Source organism: Canis aureus, chromosome 32 (genome assembly GCF_053574225.1).
Source record: "Canis aureus isolate CA01 chromosome 32, VMU_Caureus_v.1.0, whole genome shotgun sequence".
Lineage (NCBI taxonomy): Eukaryota > Metazoa > Chordata > Mammalia > Carnivora > Canidae > Canis > Canis aureus.
Genome location: NC_135642.1, coordinates 36,120,720 through 36,145,882, shown reverse-complemented (window position 1 = coordinate 36,145,882; position 25,163 = coordinate 36,120,720). Strand labels below are relative to the sequence as shown.

Here is a 25,163-nt window from a genome sequence, read left to right as displayed (position 1 = left end):
GGCTTTTGCCCATATCATCCCCCCCGCTTGGAATGCCCTCAGGGTCCCCACCCCACAGCCCCCCTGTGCCTAATGCCAACCAGCCTTCAATGCCCGAAGCCCTCTCCACGAGGTCTTCCCTGATCCGTCCCAGCAGCTAAAGGAGTTCTTCGTGCCTGGATCCAAGAGCACCTCGTCTGTGCTGCTTGCCTGGTGCTCAGGACCCCTTTGTATTAAGCCCATTTGTGTCTTTGTCTGGTACACTCAGCTGGGCTGTAAGGTCTGCGGGGACAGCAGCAGGGCTTCCTGAACCCCTCCGCCTCCCTCAAGCACCTGGCACAGAGCCCACATGCTGTGCGAGTTGGTGGCACGAAGGAAGGAAGCACAATGCCTGAGCATCTGTGCACGCAAGGCAACAAGCAGGTACCCCTGGATCAAAGGCAGATCCATCAGAGGCTGCTCCCTGGAGGGTCAAGGAGAACACAGGCAGGAAGACCCAGAGAAACCCCAAGTGAAGCACCTCCAGGCTGGCGACACAGGAGGAGGAGAAAGGAAAGCAGCTCCCGGCATCGCAGGCACGCGCCGTGGCACGCAGGCGGGTAAGCGCTCGTACCTGGGGGGATCTTGCAGACGGTGGCCGGGTGCCAGCCGTAGCGCTGGTTGCAGTTGGGAGACTGGACAAAGATGGCACTGTCGCTGAGGCACTCTGCGAAGACCTCCCCGCCGATGTAGTACAGCCGCACGCCTCGCCCTAGAGACAGGGGGTCAGGCTGGACCCGGGCGCCCCGGCCCCAGGGCCTCCTGCCAAGGGGGCCAGCCTCACCAGACCAACAGGACCCAGAGCCCACGCTTAAACCCACGCAGGGGACACTGGCGGGGGGTGGGCGGGTGACAACGTGGGGTTCCTAACGCTGGAGGGAGCAGATGACGAGCGGAAGGAAAGGGCACGGGGCAAGTCTCCAGGACGTGCCCCGCCGCGGACTAGACAGCGGCCGCTACCAAGGCCCTCCGCCTCTGAGCCTCAGTTTCTTCATCTGGAAGATGGGGTGGTAATAAGACGTACCTCCTCGGGTGGCTGTGCCACACACAGCGCGTGCCCGCGGAGCGTGAGCGGTTACTACTGCTACTACTACAGAAACCCGTTCAGCAGACCTGCGGGGCTCCTCCCGAGGCATCCCAGGAGCCCTTCCAGACAGGGATGGCTTAATGCCACCCCCTGTACCTCTCTCCCCTCGGTGCATTTTTCTAAAACATTCCATAGGTTTATATCATTCACTTTTCCTTCATCTCTTAAATCCATTCCAGATGGACAGAAATTATTTTTAAATTGGCTCTGCAATCCAAGCAAGCAGTTACGTAAACACTCTGAGTCCTCGCCTCAGCCAGGGGATGTTCTCTTCTTCTGCACGGGAAGGCCTCTGTTGCCGCTTCTGGGGAAGAGGCCCAGAGGGCTGGAAAAAGGAGCCAGATTTTACAGGCACGACGTCAAGTGGGAGAGAAACCAGGGGGCCACTGGGTATTCTCCTGCCACCTGGTCTCACTACGGCCTCACCACCCCGTTCTCCTTGGAGTGCCACGGACAGGCGGGGTGCTGGCAGACGCGGAGTGACGTGGAGGGGCCACCGTGTCATGTCCGTCAAGAGCAGAAGCAGAGGTAGAGATGGGGACACCCAGACCAGAAGAACAGAAATGTGTTCGGGTTTGGGTAATCTTTGAAATGTTATTTTTAAAATACAGAAGAGCATAAGTGAACACCTATGTATGCCACCCAGGATCAGTATCTTTTAAAAAGTAAGACACACGGGGAGGCTGCAAGCTCGGTGGCAGGGCGCTGCTTGTCACCGGCTGTCACACTCACTGTGTGGCGGACTCTGCAAGGCTCTGCTCTTCCCCGGGCATCAGGTTATTCCCTGGAGAATGAGCCCACAGGCCCCAACCCACGGCTTCCAAACTTTGGAAAATTCCAATTTTTTTTTTTTTAACTATAAAAACCCTCTCTTCAAATGAACTCTTCCTCATCTAATATGAACAAGATCCAGGGTGCTCCGGTTTACCGAGGACCAGACTTCCTGCTGCGCTGCCCAGCTCCTCAGTGTGCCCTGGAGCCCTTCAGACCAACCCCTGGGGGGCTCTGGGCCGAGAATACCTATGTCACCATCCCCATGGCCTTCTGAGGGACTGGGGATCACAAAATTATGAATATCCTTAGCATGATACTTTTATGAGCAACCCCAGTGACACACACACCCCTTCCTCTTCCCTAAACGACGTGGTCTTCTACTCTGTCCTGGGTGTTGGGAGGCAGCATGTTAGCACCAGTGCTGTTCAGGCAGCCCAGAATAATCGCGTATGAAGTTAACAAAAGATCACCCGTGTAGGACGGACACCGCCTGCCTCCCCACCTATCAGTACCGTAGGGGTACTTTTATCAAAAGACTTGCATGTATTGCCCTTCTCCTAGATTGCCCATCTCGCCCCCTTAAATGAGCGTTTTCCTCGGTGGCTTTCACATCTTCAGACTTAATCCGTGTTTGGGAAATGGGACTGACCAAGCCACGTGAACTCTCCTGGTCTGGCCCCTAAACAGGGCGATACAGAGTTTGGGGGCTGGCTGGGGGAGCGGGCCCTCTCCCCACGTCCCGGCAGGAGGCTGCTGGGGCCACGGGGTAGGGGGGTGGGGGGTGGATGGGGAGACGCCCTTACCGATGTGCCTCCGCGTGAGCTCCACGGCCGCGTTCCTGTTGACGTTGGAGAGCAGGCCGAGGCAGAAGCGCTCCGAGTTGGAGGGGTCGGTGAAGCCGTCCACCGTCATGGAGGGCTGCGAGGCGTGGAAGGTCTCCCCCACGCGCTGGTTCAGCTCGTAGTAGGAGATGGAGCACCAGAAGGCCGGCTCGCAGTAGGTGACAGGCTGCAGGTCTGGGGAGACAGGCCAGGCTACTGGGTCAGGCCCCCCCGGTCACCTGCTGCTCAACGAGGTCCCCTGGATGCTTCGTAAGACGGCTGGGGACCTCCCGGAGGGTGGTACGATCCCCGCCCTCGTGCCTTGTGTTAAACTTTCAGGACCCAACGTGATAAAGTACTCTCGCGTTTGGAAAGGCCTTCCACGAGCTGGCCACTTTGATTTCGTGTTAGCTCATACCGGCCCTGCCCTGCCTGGCTGGCCTTGTTTGTGCTGAAGCCACCTTTTTTTTTTTTTTTTTTTTTTAAGATTTTATTTATTCATGAAAGACAGAGAGAGGCAGAGACACAGGCAGAAGGAGAAGCAGGCTCCCTGCAGGGAGCCCGACGTGGGACTCGGTCCCAGGACCCCAGGATCAGGCCCTGGGCTGAAGGCAAGCGCTAAACCACTGAGCCACCCAGGCTGCCCCAGTGGCTCTTTTTAATAAGATTTGGGAACCCCTGAAATAGAGATTTCCCCTCATGTGACCCCACATCACCTTTCCTGGGACCCCCTAGCCCTCCTGTCACCTCCGGTCACTCTGGCCCACACCTGCCCAGGCACCCGGCCCTCCTCCCGCCTCATCTGACACCTCGGCAGGTCTGAACTCAGCCCTGGGCCCGGCTCCCAGCCTTCCTCCCTGGCATCAGGGCCACGGCGTCCTAACAGGACTCCCCGGCACCCTGGCTGGGGTATCACCTCATTCGCAGACTACTCGAATCCCTCCTTGGAGAGCCAGGGAGGCTCCTGCCCCTTCTCCCTCCTCTGGCCTGACCATCGCTCTGGCTCTTCAACGTATTTGGAGCGGCCGCTTACTCAGGGTGCGTCTGGGAGCTGGTGCGAGGGACAGAGGGCTCCCCGGGCCGGGCCTCAGCACTGGCTGGAGACCCCTGCTCCCGCCTGCGCGCCACCTCCTGGAGTGAGAGCCCCCTGGGAACTCTTCTCTACAGGGTCTGGAGGTGCGTGAAGCACAAGCAAAACAAAAAAAAAAAAATCAGAAGCTGTTCTAGGAGGGGCCTGCAGGGCTGAGGGCCCAGATCTACTTGTGGGGTCTGTGCCCACAATCCCTCTAAGGGCGGAGAAAACGCCTACCACATGTGTGATGAAATGCAGACCGGGAACATCCCTGTGCTCAGCACACACCCCCAGAAAGTGTCAACTGGAGGGAGGCCAGGGACACCTAGACCCGGCTCCTCACCTCATCTTGGGTCAATGAAGTCTCTGCCTGGAATCCTGGGCATCAAGGGCCGCTTGCTTGCACCCCTGGTCGGTGTCTACCCACGAAGTGCCAGCAGCACACCTCTGTCTCCCCCTCCCAAGCCGTGACAGTGACAAATGGCTCCAGATATCGCCAGCTGTGAAGGGGCAAAATAGCCCCTGGATGAAAACCACCGCCTTAGAGGCTTATCCAGGTCAGGAGCGCAAGCTCGAAGGCCAGGCGGCCTGGGACGCGCTCTCAGCTTGGGCACTGACCAGCTGTGTGGCCGTGAGCGACCCGAACAGCTCCGAGTGTCAGCATCCACATCTGTCCCTGCAGCCACTGGGGGGGGGGGGGGGGGGGGGGACCAAAAGAGGAGGGTAGGACGCTGTCTGCGGAGGGCCCAGGAGACATCAGAGGAGGTGCTGGGCTCGCCTCAAGCACCCAGTAAGTGGTGCTGACAACCAGAGCTGAGCACGTACGTGAACCTGAGTCCATCCTGCTCCTGAAGCGGCCTCCACTGCAGGGGAGGGAGGAAAAGCATCCTCACTCCTTTCCTCTCTTCCCAGGATAGAGCGACATTAGAGGAGGGAAGGCAGGGGACCGAGGCTACTTTTAATGGAGGAGGGCGGAGTGACGGGGCAGGAGCGCCCAGTGGCCTGTGCCCGAGGTTCAGCAGAGCCACATGGGCCACATCCGGCTCTGGCTTTGCTCGATGCTTCGACATTCCAATGAGATAAGCTATATTCTAAACAATGTGGTCACTAAAATGTGAGCTATGTTGCTTTGGAAACCCTAAAAAAGAAAAAAAAGGAAGAAAAAGCCCAAGAAATCCAAGCGTAATCCACGTACTCAAAGGGGTCGGGCAACGGGTCAGAGCCAAGAGGCGCTGAGCAAGGACTGGTGACCACCACTGCCCAGGGGCAGGCTCTGCTGACCCTGCTGCGTGGACGTTCCTGGTCTGGGCAGCGACTGCAGCTTTACTGGAAGACATCTAGCACGAACCATCTGGGTCACTGTGCATCTGGCGTGGGTCAGCCTGAAGAGGCAGCTGCGGCTGATCTGTGCGGGCCCTGGCTTCCCCGGCAAAGTACAGAACAGAGTCCTCACCCCAAATTATAAAGCCTTCCAGCACCCCCTGGGCTTCGTCCAGACAGGAGAGCGAGCGCTTGGCTCCCAGGAACACTGGCACAGCCTACCCATCAAAAGAAAAGCCACAGGCCACCCATCGGGTAACACGGTGCCAGAACCACTCTGGGGAACTGTGGGCTTTGAGGCATCTCAGAAGCAGAGGCGTGCTTGGGGTCCTCGCCCAGGAGGCCCCCCAAGCAGATCTGAGCCCTTATCCAAACATCCCTGCAACTTGCAGATACACACTGGACAGCGTGGTGGAAAACGCTGGACTCGGGAGCCTGACACGTAATTAAGGAGATGCTGGTGGGGGAGGGTGGGGGGTAACAGTGCAGTCAGGCCAAGGCAAAGTCTGACGGGTACCATTTTACAGAGAGCTGTTTGGATGAGCTGGCCTGTGTTCAGAAGCAGGACCCACCCGGGGCAGTGCTCCCTGCCACGTACTCACTATTCTCCGCAAACACCTAAAACCTAGCCCTGCCTTTCACCTCTGCCCCTCCAGGCACCTCTCAGCTGCTTCCTCAAGATTCTTCTGCAAGAGGAGCTGCAGATGAGAACATATGGTCACCATCTCTGGGTTCTGCCTTGAATGGCAACCTGTTTTTAAACAGCATATATGTCCTCATGGTTTTTTTTTTCCCCCACTCACTTACCCACACCACGGTTAAGTACAAGGGAAAAAAAAAAAAAAAAGTCAGGACCCTGGAAAGGAAAATATTATAAACAGGGTAACCACGAGGTTATAGCTACTGAGAAAGCACTCAGCTTGACTCTGAGCTTCCCAGCAGACAAGGCAAAAAGGGAACATGAATTGTTATCTGGTTGTGGACAATGCTTACAAGTTCTGCAGGGGAATCGATGCTTGTTCTGATAGCAAATCTTAAATCTGTCACAGGTGGCAATCTCCTCCCACATCCATCAAGCCAGCCAGCCTTAATTTCAAGAGTTTTCCAACAAACGCAGAAGCGACTGTGCGTAAGGTTGCTTCTTGAAAAGGACGTGCAAACATGCCACTCGGAGGCCCGTCCGGGAGGACGACTCTACAGGGCTAAGGGGACTTGCCTCCCTCGCGGTGGTTCCGCTTCTCCGGGCCAAAGACTCAACGCACCTGGAGTGGCAGACGGTGGCATGTGCCCAAAGCCGCCCCTGCAAACAGCCCTGCTCCCTGCTCCCGGCCCGACCGCTGAGTCTGTGCTAATCTCTCTTCCCAGAGCAGAGGTGTCGGAGACGCAGGAACCTCCAGCTCCCCCCAGGCGCAGCCCCCTGCCCCCACCAGTGTGGTACCGGCCAGACTTCTCGAGTGGCGTGGGGCACCGAATTCGTGCCTGGCCCCCTGCCAGCCTAACGGCACTGGCTGGCTTCAGTTTTAAGGCCGATTCCAAGCTGGCATAGACTTTCTGTTTTGTTTAAGGAAAAGAAAACAGAATAAAACCCAGAAGGCAATACTTGGATTAAGGGATGCCTATTAAAAACATGTGCGAGAGATCCAAATCCGGTAAAGGAAAAGGAGGGGCGACAGAAGGGGGAAATTAACTTTCTACGATGAATCGAAAGCAGGGAGCGGGCGAAGCACCGAAGCCGCAAAGGCTAAAGGTCAGAACAGGAACGAACTGCCTTGGTCGGGGTCCTCCCCACCTGTGGAAGGCAGCGTGACCTCCTGTCCTGCACACCAGTCCCCACGAAGCCTCACGGTCCTCGCTCAGCCCCGGGGCTCATCCCTGGCTGCCTGGCCCGCCTGCCCCTCATCTGCCCGGACTCGACCTCCCAGCCCCAGCTCGTGCGGCTGTCAACCGGCCCCTGGTCGCTCTGTGCATCGTGGCCCTCGCGACTGAGCCAGTGGCATCCCCGGGGATGGCACCTGCTGGCCCAGGACGGCCGGGTCCCCGCGCCCGGTGCACCAATTCCAACCTGTAAGATGACGTGTGCAGGGGGAAGCCCGCGCCCGTTCAGCCTCGGACCACCTTCCTGCAGCCGAGACCAGAGGCGAAGTCGGGGGGCCAGGGCCTCCGGCCGGCGGCTACCTCCCTGCCACTGCGACGCCTATGATTTCTTTTTTCCTTTTTTTTTAAAAAGACCTTATTTACTTATTCATGAGAGAGAGAGAGGCAGAGACACAGGCAGAGGGAGAAGCAGGCTCCATGCAGGGAGCCCGATGTGGGACTCGATTCCAGGACCCCAGGATCATACCCTGGGCCAAAGGCAGGCACTAAACCGCAGAGCCCCCCGGGGATCCCCGTGATTTCTTAAGCTTACAGAGGATCAGTGCCTGATGAGGCCGGAGCAAAAGCTTCGTGCAGCAGCGGCAGATGCTGGAACAAGGTAAGGCCGGGCCCCAGAGCCCGTGGTCCTCCAGGAAGAGCTGGTGGCCCTCCTGCTGCCCCGCCCCCCGCCCCGGCGCCTGGCAGGACAGGAAGGTACCTTCTCCACGGGCCGCGCTGGAGCCCATCACTCCCTGCAGCCCCGGGCGCTCCGGCCGCTTCTCCCGGGCCAGGGCTCCTCCCCGGTGTCCCACGCTAAAGCAGCGACAACTTACTCACTGGCAGCGTCCCGCTCACTCTCTTTTTCCTCCTTCCACTTCCCTCTTCCTTCCCCTCCATTTGGTCCAATCCTTGACCTGGTCGCTTAGGAAAGCCCAGGTGACTCATCGAGCACCAGCACGATGTGTAACAACAGGCTCGTCACCTGCTCGCATCCCGTCGCTGCAGGACACAGCTGCCGGGTCTCCCCGGAGCCGGCCTGTGACAAGGAGCTGAGCTGGCCCCCAGTCACTCATCAGGGCCCTGCCCCACGTCCCAGCGCCAGAAGGGGCCTCGCTGTGGCAGGAGCCTCCTCCTCTTGCCTGGAGTGGGAAGGAAATGAGGAACGAACCAGACGTCCTGTTCTCTCTCTCCCTGCATCATTTCTTTGCAGGAAATAATCTGATGTCCTGAGATGTCCCATCCTGCTCTGTTGTCATCCTGACTTGTATTTGCCCCGTGCATACCACTGACTGACCTCCACCCACCCCCCATAAGTGCTCAGACAGTGCCCGAACTCCCGATGTCATCTTGGGGCTTCTCCTGCCCCCCTGCCCACTGGCCTCCCTCCGCTCTCGCTGCGGGGGCCCGGCCTTACCCTGACCTTCAGCCTTTTCCACCTCCCTCCCTGCCGCCGAGGCAGCCCCTCTCCGGCCTTCTTTCCTTCTTGAGCTGGGTTTCCCTCTCGCAATTCATCCACTCCCAGGATTCAGCCGAACCTTTGTCAACGTTTCCGGGGAGCAGTCCCACAGATGGTCGGCAGGTTGTAAGAGCAAAGCATTCCAGCAGATCCACGGGCAAAGGACTGCTCAGAGGCTACGGCACAAGGCTTTCCAAACTCAGGTGATGACAACACCCTGTCCCCCTGAGCCCACTTTGGGAAAGGCTGCCCACAGGCTAACAGCTCCCAAGTGTGCGCGGCAAGCCCCAGCCTCTGTCCTGATGGCCACAGGCACCTTCCCACTCCAGCCCATCCCAGCTCCTGGGTGTCCCGCCTCCGCAGCTTCCCAGTTAAGGCTGGCTGACGATAAGCGCCCGCGGATTCAGGCCCGCCGCCCTCTCTCAGTGCCCCTCCCGGCCCTGCCACCATCTCTCCAAAACAGCTTCCTAAGGTGGGTTTTTTTTTTTTTTTTTTGATTTATGGGGGAGGGTAGTGGGGTTTGGCCACCAGCCATTTCCTCTAGACCTTTACCTCTATAAAGTGGCCAGATTCATCTTTATGAAGCTGTCATCAGATAACAACCCCCTCCCCGCCCCGGCCAATGACTTTTTTTGTAGGCAAGAAGGGAATCACTAAAGTATGGCCTTCAGGGCTCTTTTCTCAGTGCCCCACAGCCTTGGCAGCCCCATCTGGCTCCTCATCCCAACCAACTATACCGCCAAGCTCTCCTCTGAGCTTGCCCTGGCCTTTCATGCCCTTCCCTCTATCTGTGATGTCCTTCCCTTCTTCTCAGCCTCACAGCGTCCCACCTGTCCTGCTGGGTGCAACTCACACATGTCACCACAACTCTGTCGTCTTTCCTACCCCATCTGGCACTTTCCTCCTCGGCCTATATGGTTTGTCTTACGCCTGCACCCCTGGCACCTGGCATAGTGCATCGCAGTGGGGACGCAGATACCTCCCGCCCGCCCGTAAGACCATGAGTGGTCACGTGGATCCCCAGGGTCAGTACCGACTAGGAAACACAGTGAAGTTGACTGAATGAATGAAACAGGGACACTGGCAAGCCTGGAGGCATGTCCCCACTGGAATGCCACCACTGCTTCCTTGGCCTCTCCGCCTACTTCAACTGCACCCAGTTTTAAAATTGTTTTAAAATTACATTTAGTCCTGCCTTATTGATCCCCATATTGATCCCCAAGGCCACAGCATCATTCATTCCCCTTCAACCCCCGCCCCCCCACCCCCCCACCTGGACTCACACTCACTGACTGGGAGAAACACCTGGGGAACCAATGAGGGAGGAAGACACAGGCTGGTCGGCAGAGCTCCCACCCAGGGTCCTCAACCTGACAACTGCCCTCAGCTACAAGTCAGTAAGCGTCCTAGAGCTTTGTTCTGAGAAGGAGGTGGTGATGGGGGAGCTGGTTTAAGTGATGGGAGCAGATGGAAGCATGTAATCTGGATCCCGGAGGCCGGGATTCAGAGCTTCCCCTTTTCCTAACTGTGTGAGTTGGCAGGAATTAGGTAACTAGTCTTGTTTTTTGGCTTCCTAATCAGGAGACTGAAACATTGTAATACTGTTATCTTACAAGTGGTTAAGGACACTGGTTAACACACGCAAAGTGCCCTGTGCAACACTCAGTAAACAGTAAGTTCTCAAGGAATGTTTGCCACCATCGTCACTGTCATCCGGCCCCTTCCAGCTAGGATGCCAGAAGTCTGTAAGATTTGTCTAGGTAGGGATGAAGCTGATAGTCTTGAATGGGTGAAGGTGGGAGGTACTGGGGCCCTGCAGGCAGGGAGGAATCTGAACCCCGACCCATCAGTTGACTCGTTCTCCCGTTCAGGTGTTCCCAGCAGACTGGCCCCTACTCCGCACTACCAGGCTTGGGGGCTATTCCTTCCTTTGGAGAAGTGACCTAAGAATTCTCAACCCTCAGATAAGGGGCCTGAGGACCAGGGCAGCAGGGAGGGAGGATTGAGTCAATGGGACACTTCTGCCCTAGGTCCATGTTCAAAAACCATCCTGTCACCCTGGTCCACACAATCTAGAAGGGAAACCACAGCAAGCAACCACGTGGGACAACTTTCATTTGGAACCACTGAGTCAGGCAGCATGGCTTCAAAGGCAAGGGCTTTGTTCCAGAGTCTGTCGACCGACCGACCGACGACAGGGCTGCCTTGGCCATGGGGCGGGGGTGGAGGTGGGTAGTAAAAAGGGCCCCCAAATTAAATCTAAGCCAGCTGACCTCAAAAGCTGGGAACTCGGAGTCAAGCTCACAGTCTTGGCCTTAATTTCTCAAGTGTTAACACAGCTTCTAGCCTTCAGAGTTTGTTTTTAATAACTCAATCGGTCCTTTCACGTCAGGAATGTGACCTTCCCTCTGCAAAGCCCAACACTCACAGCGATATTATTTTACAAAGATGTTAGAACAGATTCGCCCAAAGTCACATTTTCACACTGCCCACTTGTCAGTCTGTATGAAAGCGGTCTCAGGCATCTCCCAATGTTCTAAATGCTTTTCTTCATCTGATGCTATCAGTCAAGGACTGGGAGCAACTGGGAATAAAAACCAGGCTCCCCCCCACCTCGCCCTCCACCCCCCACCCCCACTGATTCACAGAGCTTGGGTATTAACTCTTTCTTTTCCTGAGCCACAAATCAAAGCCCAGCAGTAAAGGCCAAAATGAAATCAAACTCACATTTTTCTAAAACTACCAGACCAGCACGTTAGAAAAAAAAAAAAAAAAATCCCCTCAATAAGAATGGAATGGATGTTTCATTTGTTCAGAGCGTTTCTGCAGACCCCACTCCTGGAGCACAGAAGCCAATCTCACAACAACCGACCTGGAAGTCCAACGGCCGAAGGGATGGCCACGGAGACGTGGGCCAGCTGCTCCAAAACATCATGAGACAGGATGAGAGAGGAGGCGTCTAAATATGGAAATGCATTTCCAAAATAACAAGAATGAAAAGAATGGATGGACCCTGTGATCTCCACTGGCAAGGCACAAAATACACACGCCTGATGTGCAAGCATCAGAAGGACCGTGATACAACAGCGTGGGCGGGCGGGGAGATGATGGGCAATTGTGCTTTCCCTCTCCGCCCCGATTTCCCTGCATCCTGCTGTTTCAAATAAAAAGTACATCATTATAAGACGAAATACTCAGATAAAATCCAAGTAAGTGTATCTTGAAACCAGTCGACCAAAGTCAGGGGGCTGGAGTCCGCACTGCCGCCCGTGGCTTTGCATCAAACCACACACGTATGCTTGGCTGACCACAGATTCTCGGCTCCTGAGCACAAGGTTTGGGGGATTTTCATTCACTCACGTCTGACTGCCACCCAGGGGAAATACAAACCCGGCACATGGTCGCCTTATTCCTGCCACCGCTGCTCTTAGGTTACTCTGTTCTGCGGGTGACCCCAGAATCACTGTAACCAGAAACCTGACAGGCTGAGCTGAGCTGATGGAGCGGGGCCTCGCAGTCAGGGTCCCCTCCCCTCACGGGCCACCAGCCAGCGCTGCAGCTAGAGGGGGTGACAGTCCCATAGATGAGGAGATACTTACCCAAATTATTGTGTGCTGGGGACATCGGATTCGGGGAGAGGTTTGGAGAACCTGCGGGATGAGACACAGTTGTGAGAACGAAGAGAACATTCTTGGCTCAGAGAGCCAAATTACTGAACGCTTGCCTCAAGATGGGGCAGCTCAACGCAGCAGGAAGAAAACCCTGAGCTGAGCCTCCAAGGCCCTGCAGGAGCCCCGACGCCGTGTCCTTGCTTGACCCTCCCTCCCTGGGTCCCAGGTTTTACCCGTGGGACGAAGGCATGAGCAGACCACCTCAGAGGGGTCCCCGGAACCCGATGGGGTGAGGGCCCCACCAGAGCCCGTGGCACAGGGCACAGAGCCCCCAGGAAAACGCCCCGGCAGGGACGGCCCTCACCCCAGCCTCGCTCCGAGGCCGCCAGCAGCACAGAGAGGGCTGCAGCTGCCCACCTGGCCCGGAACCCCAATCTGGCCCCTTCCCCGGGTCTCGGGATGCTCGAGCTGCCTCAGGAAGGCTGCACCTCTGCTGCCTGAAGACGCAGGACGTGCTGCCCGAGGCCTGGAGCCCAAGCTACCGATCCCCCTGCCCCCCACCTCCTGTCCAGCCCGCACTCCCAGAGAGAAGCGCAGCCTTGGCCTTTGGAAATGCGGGGCTCATCCCGTCCCTGCCCCAGGGGCCGCGGAGCCCTTCTGCAGTCACAGCCCCGTGGGGTGCACGCCCCCCCTTCGGGCCCCCCACGCAGGTGCCGTGGGCTATTCGTGCGGGTCTGTTCCTGCTCCCCAGCTCAGCTCCAACCTCCCTGGGGTGAGGCATGAGCCATGGGCTTCTCTGCTCCCCCAGAGCCCCATCCACCAGGGGAGGTCGAAGAGTCCTGGAGCGTAAGGGCTCCCCGACCGCCCTGGAGTCCGGCTGGGTGACAGCAGTGTCAGCTACGGGATTTTAGCAAAGTGGTCTAACCTCTCGGAGCCTTGATTTTTTTCTTCCCCTTCTCAGGTATAAGACGGGGATACGACCATCTATTGTGTGATTTGTAGGCGTGAAGTGTGGTCGAGCATATACAAGTGACTGCACCGTGACTGCACACAGCAGGCGCTCAATACATGCTGGTTTCCCGTTTTGTGGCAACCCAAATCACAAGAGGGTCCGCGAAGGCCTGGCCTGGAAGGGCATGTGGTGTGTGTCTGGGGGGCACACAGGGCCAGACAAGGTGGTCCTTGGACCCCAATTAGGACACTGTCACATCTCAGCTGCCGGGACAGCAACTTGACTGGTTTCCAAATGGACAACTTTGAGTCAAGAAGAGAGGGGAAGCTGGAGACCCCCACCCATCCACCCACTGGCTGGGGGAGGGGGGGTCCCTAAAGTCCCTAAAGTCCCTAAAGCCCCGTGTCTATGACTGACAGATCACGGATGTCCACACAGGGCCCTGCAGGTCCACTGATGGGAGGAGAGGGAAAACGACGAGGGGACAGCGAGAACGGGGCAGAAAGGAGGGAGGGGAGGTGGGGGGCGGGCGGAGAGCCGAGGAGGGGGCGCGGCTGGCTGCACATTCTGTACTCAGACTCTCTCTCTCTTTCTCAAGCAACAGTCATCATTCCACAAAGAAGGGACAGCAAGGAGGGGAGAGAAAGAGCGAGAAGAGCAGTGCAGCATCTGAAGAGATGCTGCTGGGCCCGCCTCTTCCCACGCCAGCCCTTCGGAGCTGCGAGCCCGAAGCGGCTGCTGGCCTCAGCGCAGGAGGCCGTCGACGCATGCCAGCGGGTTCAGGCCACCCCCTCGCGGGCCGTGCGCTAGACCCCCAGGTGCCACGACACCCGGCTGGGCATGGAGCAACTGTGTTTACGACGAACGGGCACGTCTCCCTCGTGCTTCTTTCCGGATCCGCACAGCCCGTCTGGGGCCGTGTGCAGGGCGGGGGGCTCTGCTGCAGGTAGCGGCTCCCTGTGCACCAGGCACGCCCCTACCATTGGGAGGGAACATCTGCTCGGCTCCCCCCTCCTCCCTCCCCCTCCTCCTCGCCCAGCCACACGCAACACGGTGTACGTTCCATGTGGCAGCTGGGGTTCAATTCAAGGAGCCTCTGGTTTGGAGCCAATTTGGTCCCATGACAAATGACGCGGGAACATCTGGAGATGTGGCTGGAGACAACTGGGCTGGGGCCCTCGTGGCAGGAATACACAGATCGTGTTTGGTCCCTGCACAAAAATAGATGCTTCGGGGGCTTCCACCGGCGAGGACCCTGCCTCCTGGAGGACTCGGGCTCTCCTGAACTGTGTCGGTGCTCGAGCCCACCCACCACCCCACTGCCAGCAACGTCTCAGTGGGGCACAGACTCTGCGTGAAGCCTGAAGTGACTCCCGGCCACACTTGAAGCCTTGAATGATGATGGTCTTCCTGCCTCGTCCCCACTTTCCAGCCACGCTGGGCACTCGCCACCCCGGAATGCACCGGGCTGTCCCGCCCACACCCCCTCACACCCACCTGCCATGACTCTGCCTGGCATATCCTTCGCCTGCCCTCATGGCTTGGCCAACACCCACCGGCTCCAAGACTCAAGAGAGACCTATGCGGTAAGGTACTTGCCCACCCCCGACACCGCCTCCCCAGGCTGGGGCAGGTGGGCCTCCCTGGGGCCCAATGCCACAGGTGTCCCCCATCAGGGCATACAGGAGATGGCACGGTAACTGCCAGTTGTCTTCCTTAAAACTGAGAGCAGCTCAGGCCCCTCCTCTCCCCCCAGCGCCCGGCACATCACCAGGCACACAGGGGCTGCTCCACAAAGGCGGGATAGAGGGGGAGAGGCAAGGGGCGGGGAGGGCGGGCACTCAGGGTTAGGACTGACCTGCGTCCATGCTGTGGTTCATCTGGTGGTCACTGGTCTCTCCATCTTCGCTCAGGTAGCCAGGGGGTGGGGTTTCTGGGAATCAGAAGGAAAGGTGGTTCACTGAGCGGCCTCTGTGGTTTGGCTCCGAGGCCCTCACTGCACTCATCACGCGTCCACACCCCTCTGCCAGCAGCAGGTGCCGGAGGAACTGTGGGCCCCAGAACAAGGGCACCAGCCCCTGGACCCAGGGGTCCTCACGCCCTTTGACCCCCAGCTCCTTGCCTGGATTGCGACCACTTTTGCTCACGCTGCCCTGACTGCCCAGGCTAACACGCCTGTTCCTAGAGCCTCTGCCCAGCTAACTTCTCCCCATCCTGGAAGGTCGGGGCTAAGCCCACCCCTCCAGGGAGGCCGTGCACTTGCCTCAGCCCTACCCGTCTCTCCTCCCAAGGGCACACGCCTCATGCTGCCCCTTGGCTCTGCCATCTACTCTTGCACAGACACCTTGTTCCTCGTCGTCCCTTTAGGGGACATCCTGGCTTCCCCAGCACGCTGCACGTTCAATGACAGCAGCGGCTGCAATCCCTTTCTCTGGAGGACCCCAGATCGTGACTTAGCTCCCTAAGGTTTGCTCAGTGAGCCCAGTGACCTTCACCCCGGGGGGCCAGAGCCACCTGTGAAGGACCCGGAAAGGCCGGGCTCTGAACGCTCTGCCCCCACGCATGGGCCTGTGGTCAACCTGGCTCTGCACAGAGCACTCACGCGGGGCGAGAGGCTCCTCCAAGCCGGAGCGCTCTCCCTGCTCTCACTCTCGGGAAGGCAGGCAGCAGGATTCCTAGGCTGGGACCAGCCCCTGAGCTGCCAAGCAGTTTTCCTGGCCGCCCTGGTGCTGGTGATTCACTCATTATTTGCATGTAAATGAGGGGCTTCCAAAAACATCTGCACTGACAGCTGAGCCCCCTTGCTCCCCCAGCAGGAAAAAGTCCACTCGGCCTCCGCCCCCACCCAGGCTGCAGCCCACGCCAGGCTTACCTACTCAGGGCCCCTTCTCCACACTGGCTGCCCGGCCCTGGCTCCCCCTCCGCTCCCCCACGGCTCTGCGGGCCCCCAGACCCTTGGGGGGATCCTGCTCAAACTCCAGCCTCGGCCCGGCCGCGAGGGCGGTGAGAGAAACACAGCGCTGCTATTTCCGCTTCCAAAATAAATGACTGCACGGAGCCCGGGCGGAAGGGTCACGCCGCCGCCGGCCGTGCCAAGGAAAGCATCATTAGCGCGCGCGGAGCCAAAGCCACGGGTCCTCTCCCAACGGGTGTGCGGGTCTGAGTCAGGGGCCCTCGGGCCAGTGCTGTGTGCAGAGGGGGGACGGCCGAGGAGGGCCCGCAGAGATGGGGGGCGGCCTGCACGCCCCGGGGCCTACCTGGAATATTGCTCTGGGGCTCGATGCCCGCGGGGAAGTTAGTGTTCTCGGGGATGGAATGGCTGTAGTCGTCCAGCGGGGGGAACTCGGCCGGGATCTCTGTGTGGCGTGGCACCAACACGGGAGGTAGAACTTTCCGGAAGAGCAGAGGCAGATCAGTGTCAAGGCCAGGCTGGCATCAGAGCCCTCCGAGCACCGTACGTGCGCCCGGCAGCCCTGCACCCGGGGAAGGGGAAGGACAGGCAGGTGGCCGCAGACACCCCCGACCGCCACCACCGAGAGGCGGCGCCTACCTGGGGTCTCTACCCTCTGATAGTGGTAGGGATTCACGCAGACCTCGTCCTTCTTCATGTTGAAGGCGAACTCACACAGCTCCATGGCCCGCAGCTCGTGGTGGCTGTGCAGGTCGGGCCATCGCCACAGGCGGCAGTAGATGACATGAGGGAGCCCCTTCCGATGGGACACCTGCAGCCGGCCATCCAGGGACCTGTCGGGACGGTGAGGGGCCAAAAGAAACAGCAGAGTGGATTTGGCTTGCGTTCCCCCCAAACTGAGCCCGCACGGCTGCCTCCAGGGAGCTTGCTGGAAGAGCCTCAGGAAGCCCTCCCCGCTGTTCCCCCCAGTGCTCTGACCCGCACAGGACCCGGGGACCAGAGAATCCTGTTAGCTGGCGCTGGCGGGGATCCCAGGAGAGGAACACAGAGGCCCACCAAGGAAGGCCCAGGGCCTCCCAGGGCCTCCCCAGGCTGGCAGGGTGGACCTTGACCGCACCGGGCCCCGGAGTGGGTTCTCCAGCCCTCAACCCCCCACGTGAAGGAAACAGCACTTGAATCACATTCTGAGAAGGTCCACGGGTTGGGCCGAGGGGGTCAGGACTGAGCAAAAAAACTTTAGGTAAGTGTTTGCGTGAGGACGGCAGTGATGCTGTGAGGTGACAAACCACAGGCTGTGTCTGACCCCTCCCAACACTCACTCAGGGTTATTACCCCCAACTCCATGTCAGAAAACAGCAAAAATCCTTTAGTTGGTATTTGTGATGAAGGAGGGAGGGAGGGAGGGCAATTATAGACAATTTTGGACGGTTTAACATATGCCAACCTCTCAGGAATCCCTTTCCGGTGGAGGGTCGTCTGCAGGGGTCACATCCATAGAGCCCTCCCCACCCCCCCAGTTCAGAGCCAAGGCCTGAAGGATGGTGCATGAGCTGAGCACGAACACAGCCTCCAATTCTATATCAGGCTCAGTTTTGCAACTGTCCCCAGCCCGGCTGGACCGAACACCACTGCCAACGACTGTGCCCTGTCCCTGTGCAAACGACGTCCTCTGTGCTGACCTGGCCTCTGAGCAGCTGTGACCTGGCGCCCCCACCTCTCAGGCCGGGCCAACGCGTGGTCCCCGACCAGCAGTACGGGTCCACAGAAGTTTGTAAAAAGGAAGAATCTCAGAGGCTTCCCCAACTTACTAAGTCAGAGCCTTCCTCTTTGCAAAACCCCCCAGGTGATGTGCATGCAAAGAAAGGCAGGCCGAGCAGTGGTACAGGATGGGGCGGCTGGGAGCTCGGGAGTGGCAGGTACGCCGACGGCCCTAAGTAAGGTGGGGAGGCAGGAGGCTTCTGAAGAGCACAACAGTATCAGACGGGTGAGGGGTCCTGTTCACACAGGCATTTAAATATTTTCTGAGCTCCTATTATGGGCACTAGGGGACACAGTGGTGAGGGAAGAGATGTCACAAACAGACCACAAAGTGGTCCCTGCTCCCACGGAGCTTCTAGTGCAACGGACAAGATCAGTATTAATGAAACGATCATACGCAGCTGCAGTCGCAAACCATGCAAGTGTTCTGAAGGAAAAGCACAGGGACACCCATGACCCTGGGGACCTTGCTTTACTGACGGGCTGGACAGGGCATCTCTGCGTGGGTAATGGTTGGCCTGAAAGTCTGAAGGACAAATAAGAACTAACGAGGCAAAAGGGTGTGGGAGGAGGGCGTTCCAAGTAGGGGGAATATCACGTGCAAAGGCCCTGTGAAGGGTGGAAAATACAGGAAGGAGGGAGAACAGAAGGAAGGCCAGAGCGACTGGGGAGGAGAGGGGGTGAGAACTGGGCATGGGAGTGGGCAGGGCAGGCTCTACAGGGCCTCAGGAGCCTTTTTCCTAAAAGCCAGAGGGAGTCCCTAAGATGTTTAAGCTGAGTGTGTGCACGGGTGTGACACAAGACAGGCCCTGTGAGAATCCCGGCAGCCGGGACAAGACGGAGGGCCATGGGGCTGGATGACAAGTGCAGGTGCACGTGAATAAAGAGGTGCACGTGAATAAAGAGGTACACAACGGCGGCGAGACTCCTCTCCCTCCAAGAAGGCCCATCCAGGCCACCATCCCACCAGTCAGTGGGTGCAACTTTTCTTAATAGCTGGGTGGGGCCAGTGGAGAAGCATCTGCAAGCTCTCCCTCCCCTCTGCCCCCAGCCAGGACTGAGGGCACCCATTTGCCTGAATCAACAGAATTTATGGGCACTCTGTGAGGGAAGGCCTGGCTAGATGCAAACCAGAAGCACGAGAGAGAGAGAGAGAGAGAGAGAGAGAGAGAGAGAGATGGGAATCCAATCAAAGTCTCTAAGCCACCGGCCTGGGAACAGGGAAGGGACAAAGGTTAGAGCAAGTCTTAGTTACAGGGATTGACAGGGAGCTGCTGACGGAGGGCGTCTCAAAGGATGTAATTACCTCCCTCCCGTGGGGCCCCGAACCAAGGAACCCCTCCAGCCAAAACACAGTAATTACCACGCAGAACAAGAAAGGACAGCCTGGGACTCGCTGGCCCCCCACCCCAGCAGCCTCCCCCAGGTAGAGGACGACTATGGGATGTGGGGTCATGCAGCCTGGGGTCAAAATGGGGTTCTCCTCTCCCAGCCGGGAGACCCTGGCAAGGCCTGAGGTCTGTGGGACGCCCTGTCAGCTGCTTCATCTGTAAAATGCAAACATCTCCCCCCACCCGTGCAGCTCAGTACCCCCTGGAAGTGCCCTGGGAGGCACCACCCCGTGGGCGGGTGTTAGTGCTGTGCACTCAGGAGCCCTGGGCAAATGGAGTGAGTTATAGGGCTGAGGAGGAGACGGAGGGTGGGAAGTGATGAGTGGAGGGAAAGTTACTCAGCTGCTCCCACTCTCCTGCGAAGCCTGCAGATGAGGGCCGTGGCCACGTTCACTCTTCAGATGTTGACAAGAGCCCAGCCAAGAGCCAGCTGGGCACTGTGGCTGCCTCTCCAGGGGGAGGCCCTGGGGAAGGGCTCCGGTGCGCAGCGAGGGAGGGTTGTGGCTACGGAGGGAGCCCTCCACCCCCCCACCTGTGATTGAAGGGGGTGACCCTCTTGTTTTTAAAAATAACAATAATACAGGGCAAGAGGCGGGGTGGCAAGGGACGACACAAGAGCCGGGTCTCAGCTTCCACGGGGCAGACAGCCCAGGAGCGTGACCAAAGGCCAAGCTTCTGACAACTCTGTACCTGGGCCGGAGCCTTTAGGAAGGGAAGGTGTTGGGGACAGGATGCTCTGGGTGCTCTTGATGAGGAGGGGCCCAGCCCTGACTTCGGAAGCCCCCAGAACAGGGCACCTTGCTCAACAGTGACTGGAGTGGACCTAGGAATTCACACCTGCTCAGGGACCTGCGAGGGCATCGAGGCAGAAATGGGGCGGCCGTGTAGACATGCGGCTCTGGCACATCGCAGGTGACGAGGAGCAAGGCCTGGGTGTGAGGTGGGCTGGGATGTGGTCGCTACGGGTTTTTGCAGTTGAGGGATGGGAAGGAGCATCGAGGTGGCGGAGGACAGGTTTATTGCACCTGTAGGTTGGGGACTTCGGTTTGCCAGTTCCTCGGCCAATCCTTTCTGCATTTCATGGGCTGTTTCCTCTCGAGGATAAAGTGCTTGGCTGTCTCCCTGAAGAATTATGGCATGAAAGGCTCCAGGCAGGGAGGAAGGGGGAGAGAGGAGGAGAGAGAGGAGAGGAGAGGAAAGGGGGCATGGGGGTGGAGGGAAGGAAGAGAGCAGAAAGGGAGGGGTGAGGAACAGAGGAAGGGAGGAGAGAGGGGAGGGCAAGAAATGTCCTTCCACCAAATACAACCAACGGCAAGGGTGCATCTATCTCTGTCCTGCCCAAGGTAACAAGTAGGAGAAGAGGGCACCCAAGCACGGAAAGGCGGCCCAATGGGAAGAGACCTCGGAGTGGAATGAGCGGAAACAAAGCCAACCTAGCAGAGGAAGCCAAAAAAAGGTGATTCCATTTGTGCCTCAGAACCCGGGAAAGACTCAAGAATTGGAAGCACCACACACTTCTCCAGCTGAGGCGAAAACAGGAGGATGGGTTGGAAGTGTACAGAAGAGACAGTGAGACTGGCTCCCCTCCCTGAGCCCCTCAAACAGGACACCCCCTCCCCGGGCGTGTGACAGACAGGTCTGCTCTCTGCAGAAAATGAACCGGAGGAGAGCGGGGCTCTGGGTGGGACCACCGGGGCACAGCTAGGGTCAGGCGAGGGCTGGAGATAGGCTGTTGTGGACGATCTCTTGCTCCCTCGGTACCCAGGACAGTGATGGGCAGGTGCATGCCCCCACCCTCACCTGTGGAGAAACAAACGGCCCAGCCCATAGTCGCGCCATCCCGACATTTGGGGAACCCCTCCAACAAAACGGCCCTGTTCCTGCCAGCTCAGCCTACAGGGAAGCTCACCTGCCAATGCCAAACCAGCATTCAGTCTGCTTTTTACTGCTTCACTCTTAAATGCCTACCAGATGCCTACCAGAATCTTCCGACCTTTAAAGAAAGCCTCCAACAGAAAGCACAGAGACAGAAATAAGTGGGGGAGAAAGAGGAAGTCTCAGACCACGCAGGGAGCAGAGAAACTTGCAAACAAAAGGAAACAAAAACTACTCTCTCAGAGGGACAAGATACTGCAACCCTAAAACCGGAACATTTACAAACTATTCTAAAAAAAACTCTTAGGGGGGCGTCTGGGTGGCTTAGCTGGTTAAGCCCGTGACTCTCGATTTCACCTCAGGTCATGATCTCATGGGTTGTGGGATCGAGCCCCGTGTTGGGCTCTGTGCTGGGCAGGAATCTGATGGGGTTCTCTCTCTCCCCCTGCTTCTCCCCCCGCCCACTTCTCACAAACCAAAACCAAAACCAAAAACAAAACCAAAAACACCGTATTGGAAATAAATAATAAAAATAAGGTAAAAATTGAGAGACTTGAGTTTTTCAACTGGTATACGTGATTTATCAATTAAGTTTTTTTTTTTAATTTTTTTTTTAATTTTTATTTATTTATGATAGTCACAGAGAGAGAGAGAGAGAGGCAGAGACACAGGCAGAGGGAGAAGCAGGCTCCATGCACCGGGAGCCTGACGTGGGATTCGATCCCGGGTCTCCAGGATCGCGCCCTGGGCCAAAGGCAGGCGCTAAACCACTGCGCCACCCAGGGATCCCTCAATTAAGTTTTTAAAGATCAAGCCCAGTAACTTCAAAGCAGTGTGTTAAGGGCAAAACCACTGAGAACCACACCAATGGAGCCTAACGAGGTCCAGAAATAGTCGCGTGTATATGGACAGGCTGATGTTCAACAAAGGGACAAAGACAATTGAGTAGAGAGAGGATTGTCTGTTCAACAAAGGTGCTAGGACTTCTGTAGACCCATATGCGAGACAAATGAGCTTCAATCTACACTTTGCACCCTATACAAAAATGAATGGAAATGGGTCCTACTACAAAGCCTGGAAATAGACCTTCCAGAAGAAAACACAAGAAGGGATCATTGTGACCTTGGCCCAGGCACATGTGCCTTGGATACCACCACAGAAACACATTCCACTAAAAAAGGAAGTTGGTAAGTTGGACTTTATTTTTTTAAAGATTTTATTTATTTATTTATTCATGAGAGACACAGAGACAGGCAGACGAAGAGGAAGAAGCAGGCTCCTCACAGGGAGCCCGATGGGATCACGCCCTGAGCCAAAGGCAGATGCTCAACCGCTGAGCTACCCAGGCGTCCCGGAAAATTGGACTTTCATCGAAATGTAACCTCCTGGTCTTTGAACAACATCGTCAAGAGAATAAAAAGCCCCAAGTTGGAAGAAAATATTTGCAAAGCCTGCATCTGATAAAGGACCTGCTCCTGGAGTATATAAAGAACTCCAAAAACTCAATATGAAGAAAACAAACAACCTGACTATAAAAACAAAAGAAAAAAACGGGTTTGATTTGATTTTAAATGATTTGAACAGATGCTCCACAAAAAGATACAAGGATGGTAAACAGGCACACGAAATGATGCTCGATGCCACTTGTCATTAGGGCAGTGCAAATTTAAACCACGATGAGACACCACCTCATAATTGTTCAAATGGCTACACTTAGGGATTGTGCGACGCGCTGGCGAGGTCAGGGAGGGCCTGGGACTTCCCACGCTGCCGGTGGGTGCGTGTAAGGGTTTGACTACTTTGGAAAACACTTTGGAGGTTCAGAACAGTTCTTCAAAAGTTCAAAACATAAACCTACCACGTGATCCACCCATTCCACTAAGTGCTTCCCGAGAGACGGGAAAGCATCTGCGACCTTGCGTACGAACGTCCACGGCAGCTCTACCAGTAACAGCCCCAAACTGGAAGTTGCCCGATGCTGATCACCAGGTGAACGGACAGACAAACCGGGACATACCCACACAAAGGAACACTATTCGGCAGAAGAACGAGGGTCCTGTCGATACACATAACACGGACGAATCTAAAAGCAGTTACGCCCAGTGGAAGAAGCCACGCAGGACTCCGCTGATGTCAAACTACAGAGTAACATAAAGGGAAAATGGAAACTTCTCTCAAGTGACAGGGAGCAGATCAGTGGTTGCCTGGGGTTGGAGGGAGGGATGGGAGTGGGGCCTGATGAGGGTTTAAAGGCTGTTGGTCCACAGGCAGATACAGATGACAACATTTCTCAAGCTGTTCACTTAAATATGTGTGGTTGGTTGTAGGTCGGTTACACTATTATTCAAGAGAAACAAACAAACAAAAAAAGGTGGCAAGAGCTTTGGGGCTTTGGACTTGGATAAACCTGGATCCAAAGACTGACCGTGCTCGAGAACCGTATAAACTTTATCAAACCGGCTCAGGTCTTGGTCTTCATCTTTTAGCATCTGAAATGTAAGCCCCTTTTTGCGATTGCTGGAAAGATCCAAGCATCCTCGGTGCAAAAAGCCTTTGGCATAGAGTTCGAGCACAATAAACGTAGAGGGAGCTCAAAAATACCAGCCCCCCCCCCCAACCTCCCCGGCTATGACAGCTGGGGGCACAGCCAGGCCAGCCAGAGAGAGGCTTCGATTGGCCTGGTGTTTCTAATTTCTGCAAGGCTTCTGTGCTCCTCGGCTCAGAGTGGACCCTCCACAGTGCCAGGCCCCCAAGGGATAAGGCAAGGCTGGTGATGACGACGGGACACCGGCGCGTCCCAGTCACCAGGCTCCTCTCCTGGGATCACGCAGCAGTCTGCATTGGGCCATGACCAAAGACCAGCCACCTTGGCTGCCAGGCTGGGCCCCGATGGCTCTTCAGCTCACGAGCACGTGACCACCAGTGTGGCTTGGCGGGATTTTCCAGAAGTCATCTGGTCCATGTCCCCGCTTCGGGGCCCTTGACTTCTTGTGCATCGGCAACTACTCCTCTTGGCTCCAAGTCCGGGCTGCCCAGAGCCAGCCCTGGCCGTATTCCTTCTCACTCCCTCCGTCCCACTCGAAATCCTCACCGATGCTTACTGAAGTCAGAATACTGAATCAGGGGTTTCAGCTGCTGGATCTGATTTAGCTGATGTGTCCAGTACACGCCCTCTCACAAGCTCACAGGGCGCCAGGCCCATGTTAAATAAATTCAATAAATAGGCCTTAATTCTGAGCCGATGTTACCATGAACATGCTCAGATGCAGAAGAGGGTCTATTTATGGCTCATTCTGCTCCCTGGCCCAGTCCTTCCTTGTGGCCCAAAAACCAGTCGCTGGGGCTAAGCACAGTCCCAAGGCCGGGCCTCTGGGCCTCCTCCCCGTTTCTGACGGAGATCTCTTCCCACACCCACTGGCTTCCTGATGAGAGACCTCCAAGTCTTTCTCCAGCAACCCTCTCCAGCTCCTCTGACAGAGGTTTTAATCCTTAAATATATTCTTCACCAGCCGAACCATTTCCTGTGGCAGGAAATTAGGTCTCCTCCCATTGGCTCCAAGTGGGACCCGTAAAGTGTCCCAAAATGGTGGTGGGAGCCACAGCCAAGGACGTGGCCAGAGCCCAGAGCCGACAGTAAGGCAGAGCAGGCCAGAGCGCTCCCGGGGGACAGGGTGGGCCGGGCCCACCGCCCGCCACATGCCATCCACATCCTCTGCTGCCAGGGATCTGCTGCCCGCAGCCAGCCGTGGGCCAAAGGAAAGTACCAGAGGATGTGGACCTGGGGGTCCAGCAAAGGCCTGGGAGCAGAGCATGGAAGCTCCAGAAACGTGTCGAGATCTACTGGGCATAACCCATGAGCCTGGCACACCGCTGCTATGTGAGAATGCAAAAAATGGCCAGGCCCCAGTCCCCCCCACCACCCCCCCACCTCCACCTAGCTCGGAGAACCGAAGGGGTTTGCCGCCAAGTCCCGCAACTGCGTACGGCAGGCCCAGGACTCAAGCTCAGGCCAGTGCAGAGAAGGGGGAGAGGGGGAGGGCAAGCAGGGCCTCTGCTGTCCCCCGCTGCGTGCCTATCAGGGAAACCGACCTCTAGGCAATCAGCCAACACTGACTAAACACCTACCACATTCCAGGCATGAGCCGAGGAAGCCAACAAAAAGAAAATCTGTGAACATTATCCTATCTCAGTTGAAACTGATTTTATTTAACACACATAATACTAACCTTTCTAGCTTCTTCCAGAGATAAGCTTTCCTTTCGG

At 57.0% G+C, this 25,163-nt stretch overlaps 2 protein-coding genes across 8 annotated transcripts in view; one reads left to right on the top strand and one right to left on the bottom strand.

The window, feature by feature from the left end:
* The window catches only part of SMAD3 (SMAD family member 3), a 118,276-nt gene that overhangs the window by 8,902 nt on the left and 84,211 nt on the right, over positions 1-25,163 (bottom strand). For 2 of the 3 annotated variants that reach the window (XM_077881612.1, XM_077881613.1), the window contains exons 2-7: positions 16,516-16,709; positions 16,223-16,354; positions 14,824-14,898; positions 12,002-12,052; positions 2,683-2,895; positions 593-730 (exon numbers count right to left, since the gene is read on the bottom strand). In XM_077881612.1, coding sequence (XP_077737738.1) covers positions 593-730; positions 2,683-2,895; positions 12,002-12,052; positions 14,824-14,898; positions 16,223-16,354; positions 16,516-16,709 — 803 coding nt within the window. Of the gene's footprint in view, positions 1-592; positions 731-2,682; positions 2,896-12,001; positions 12,053-14,823; positions 14,899-15,837; positions 15,984-16,222; positions 16,355-16,515; positions 16,710-25,163 lie in introns of those variants that run through there. The other variant, XM_077881614.1, reaches the window with a different exon arrangement.
* On the top strand, positions 2,678-11,586 carry LOC144303432 (uncharacterized). Of its 5 annotated transcripts, none has more exons than XM_077881627.1 (4): positions 2,678-7,565; positions 8,469-8,874; positions 9,217-9,427; positions 11,219-11,586. In XM_077881627.1, the coding sequence occupies exons 1-3, from the start codon at positions 7,553-7,555 to the stop codon at positions 9,404-9,406; spliced, it is 609 nt and encodes a 202-aa protein (XP_077737753.1). In that variant the 5' UTR covers positions 2,678-7,552; the 3' UTR covers positions 9,407-9,427; positions 11,219-11,586. The 5 variants fall into 5 exon arrangements, 4 of the variants coding, with proteins under 4 accessions (XP_077737753.1, XP_077737755.1, XP_077737754.1 ...); XR_013370487.1 differs by lacking the exon at positions 9,217-9,427 and having other exon boundaries at positions 2,681-7,565; positions 8,469-8,605; positions 8,715-8,874; XM_077881629.1 differs by lacking the exon at positions 9,217-9,427 and having other exon boundaries at positions 8,469-8,605.

Excerpts from the sequence above, each read along its gene's own strand:
- LOC144303432 (XM_077881627.1), top strand. Across the intron at positions 8,875-9,216 it reads CTCCAAAACAGCTTCCTAAG|CCTCACAGCGTCCCACCTGT; the intron begins GTGGGTTTTTTT and ends CCTTCTTCTCAG.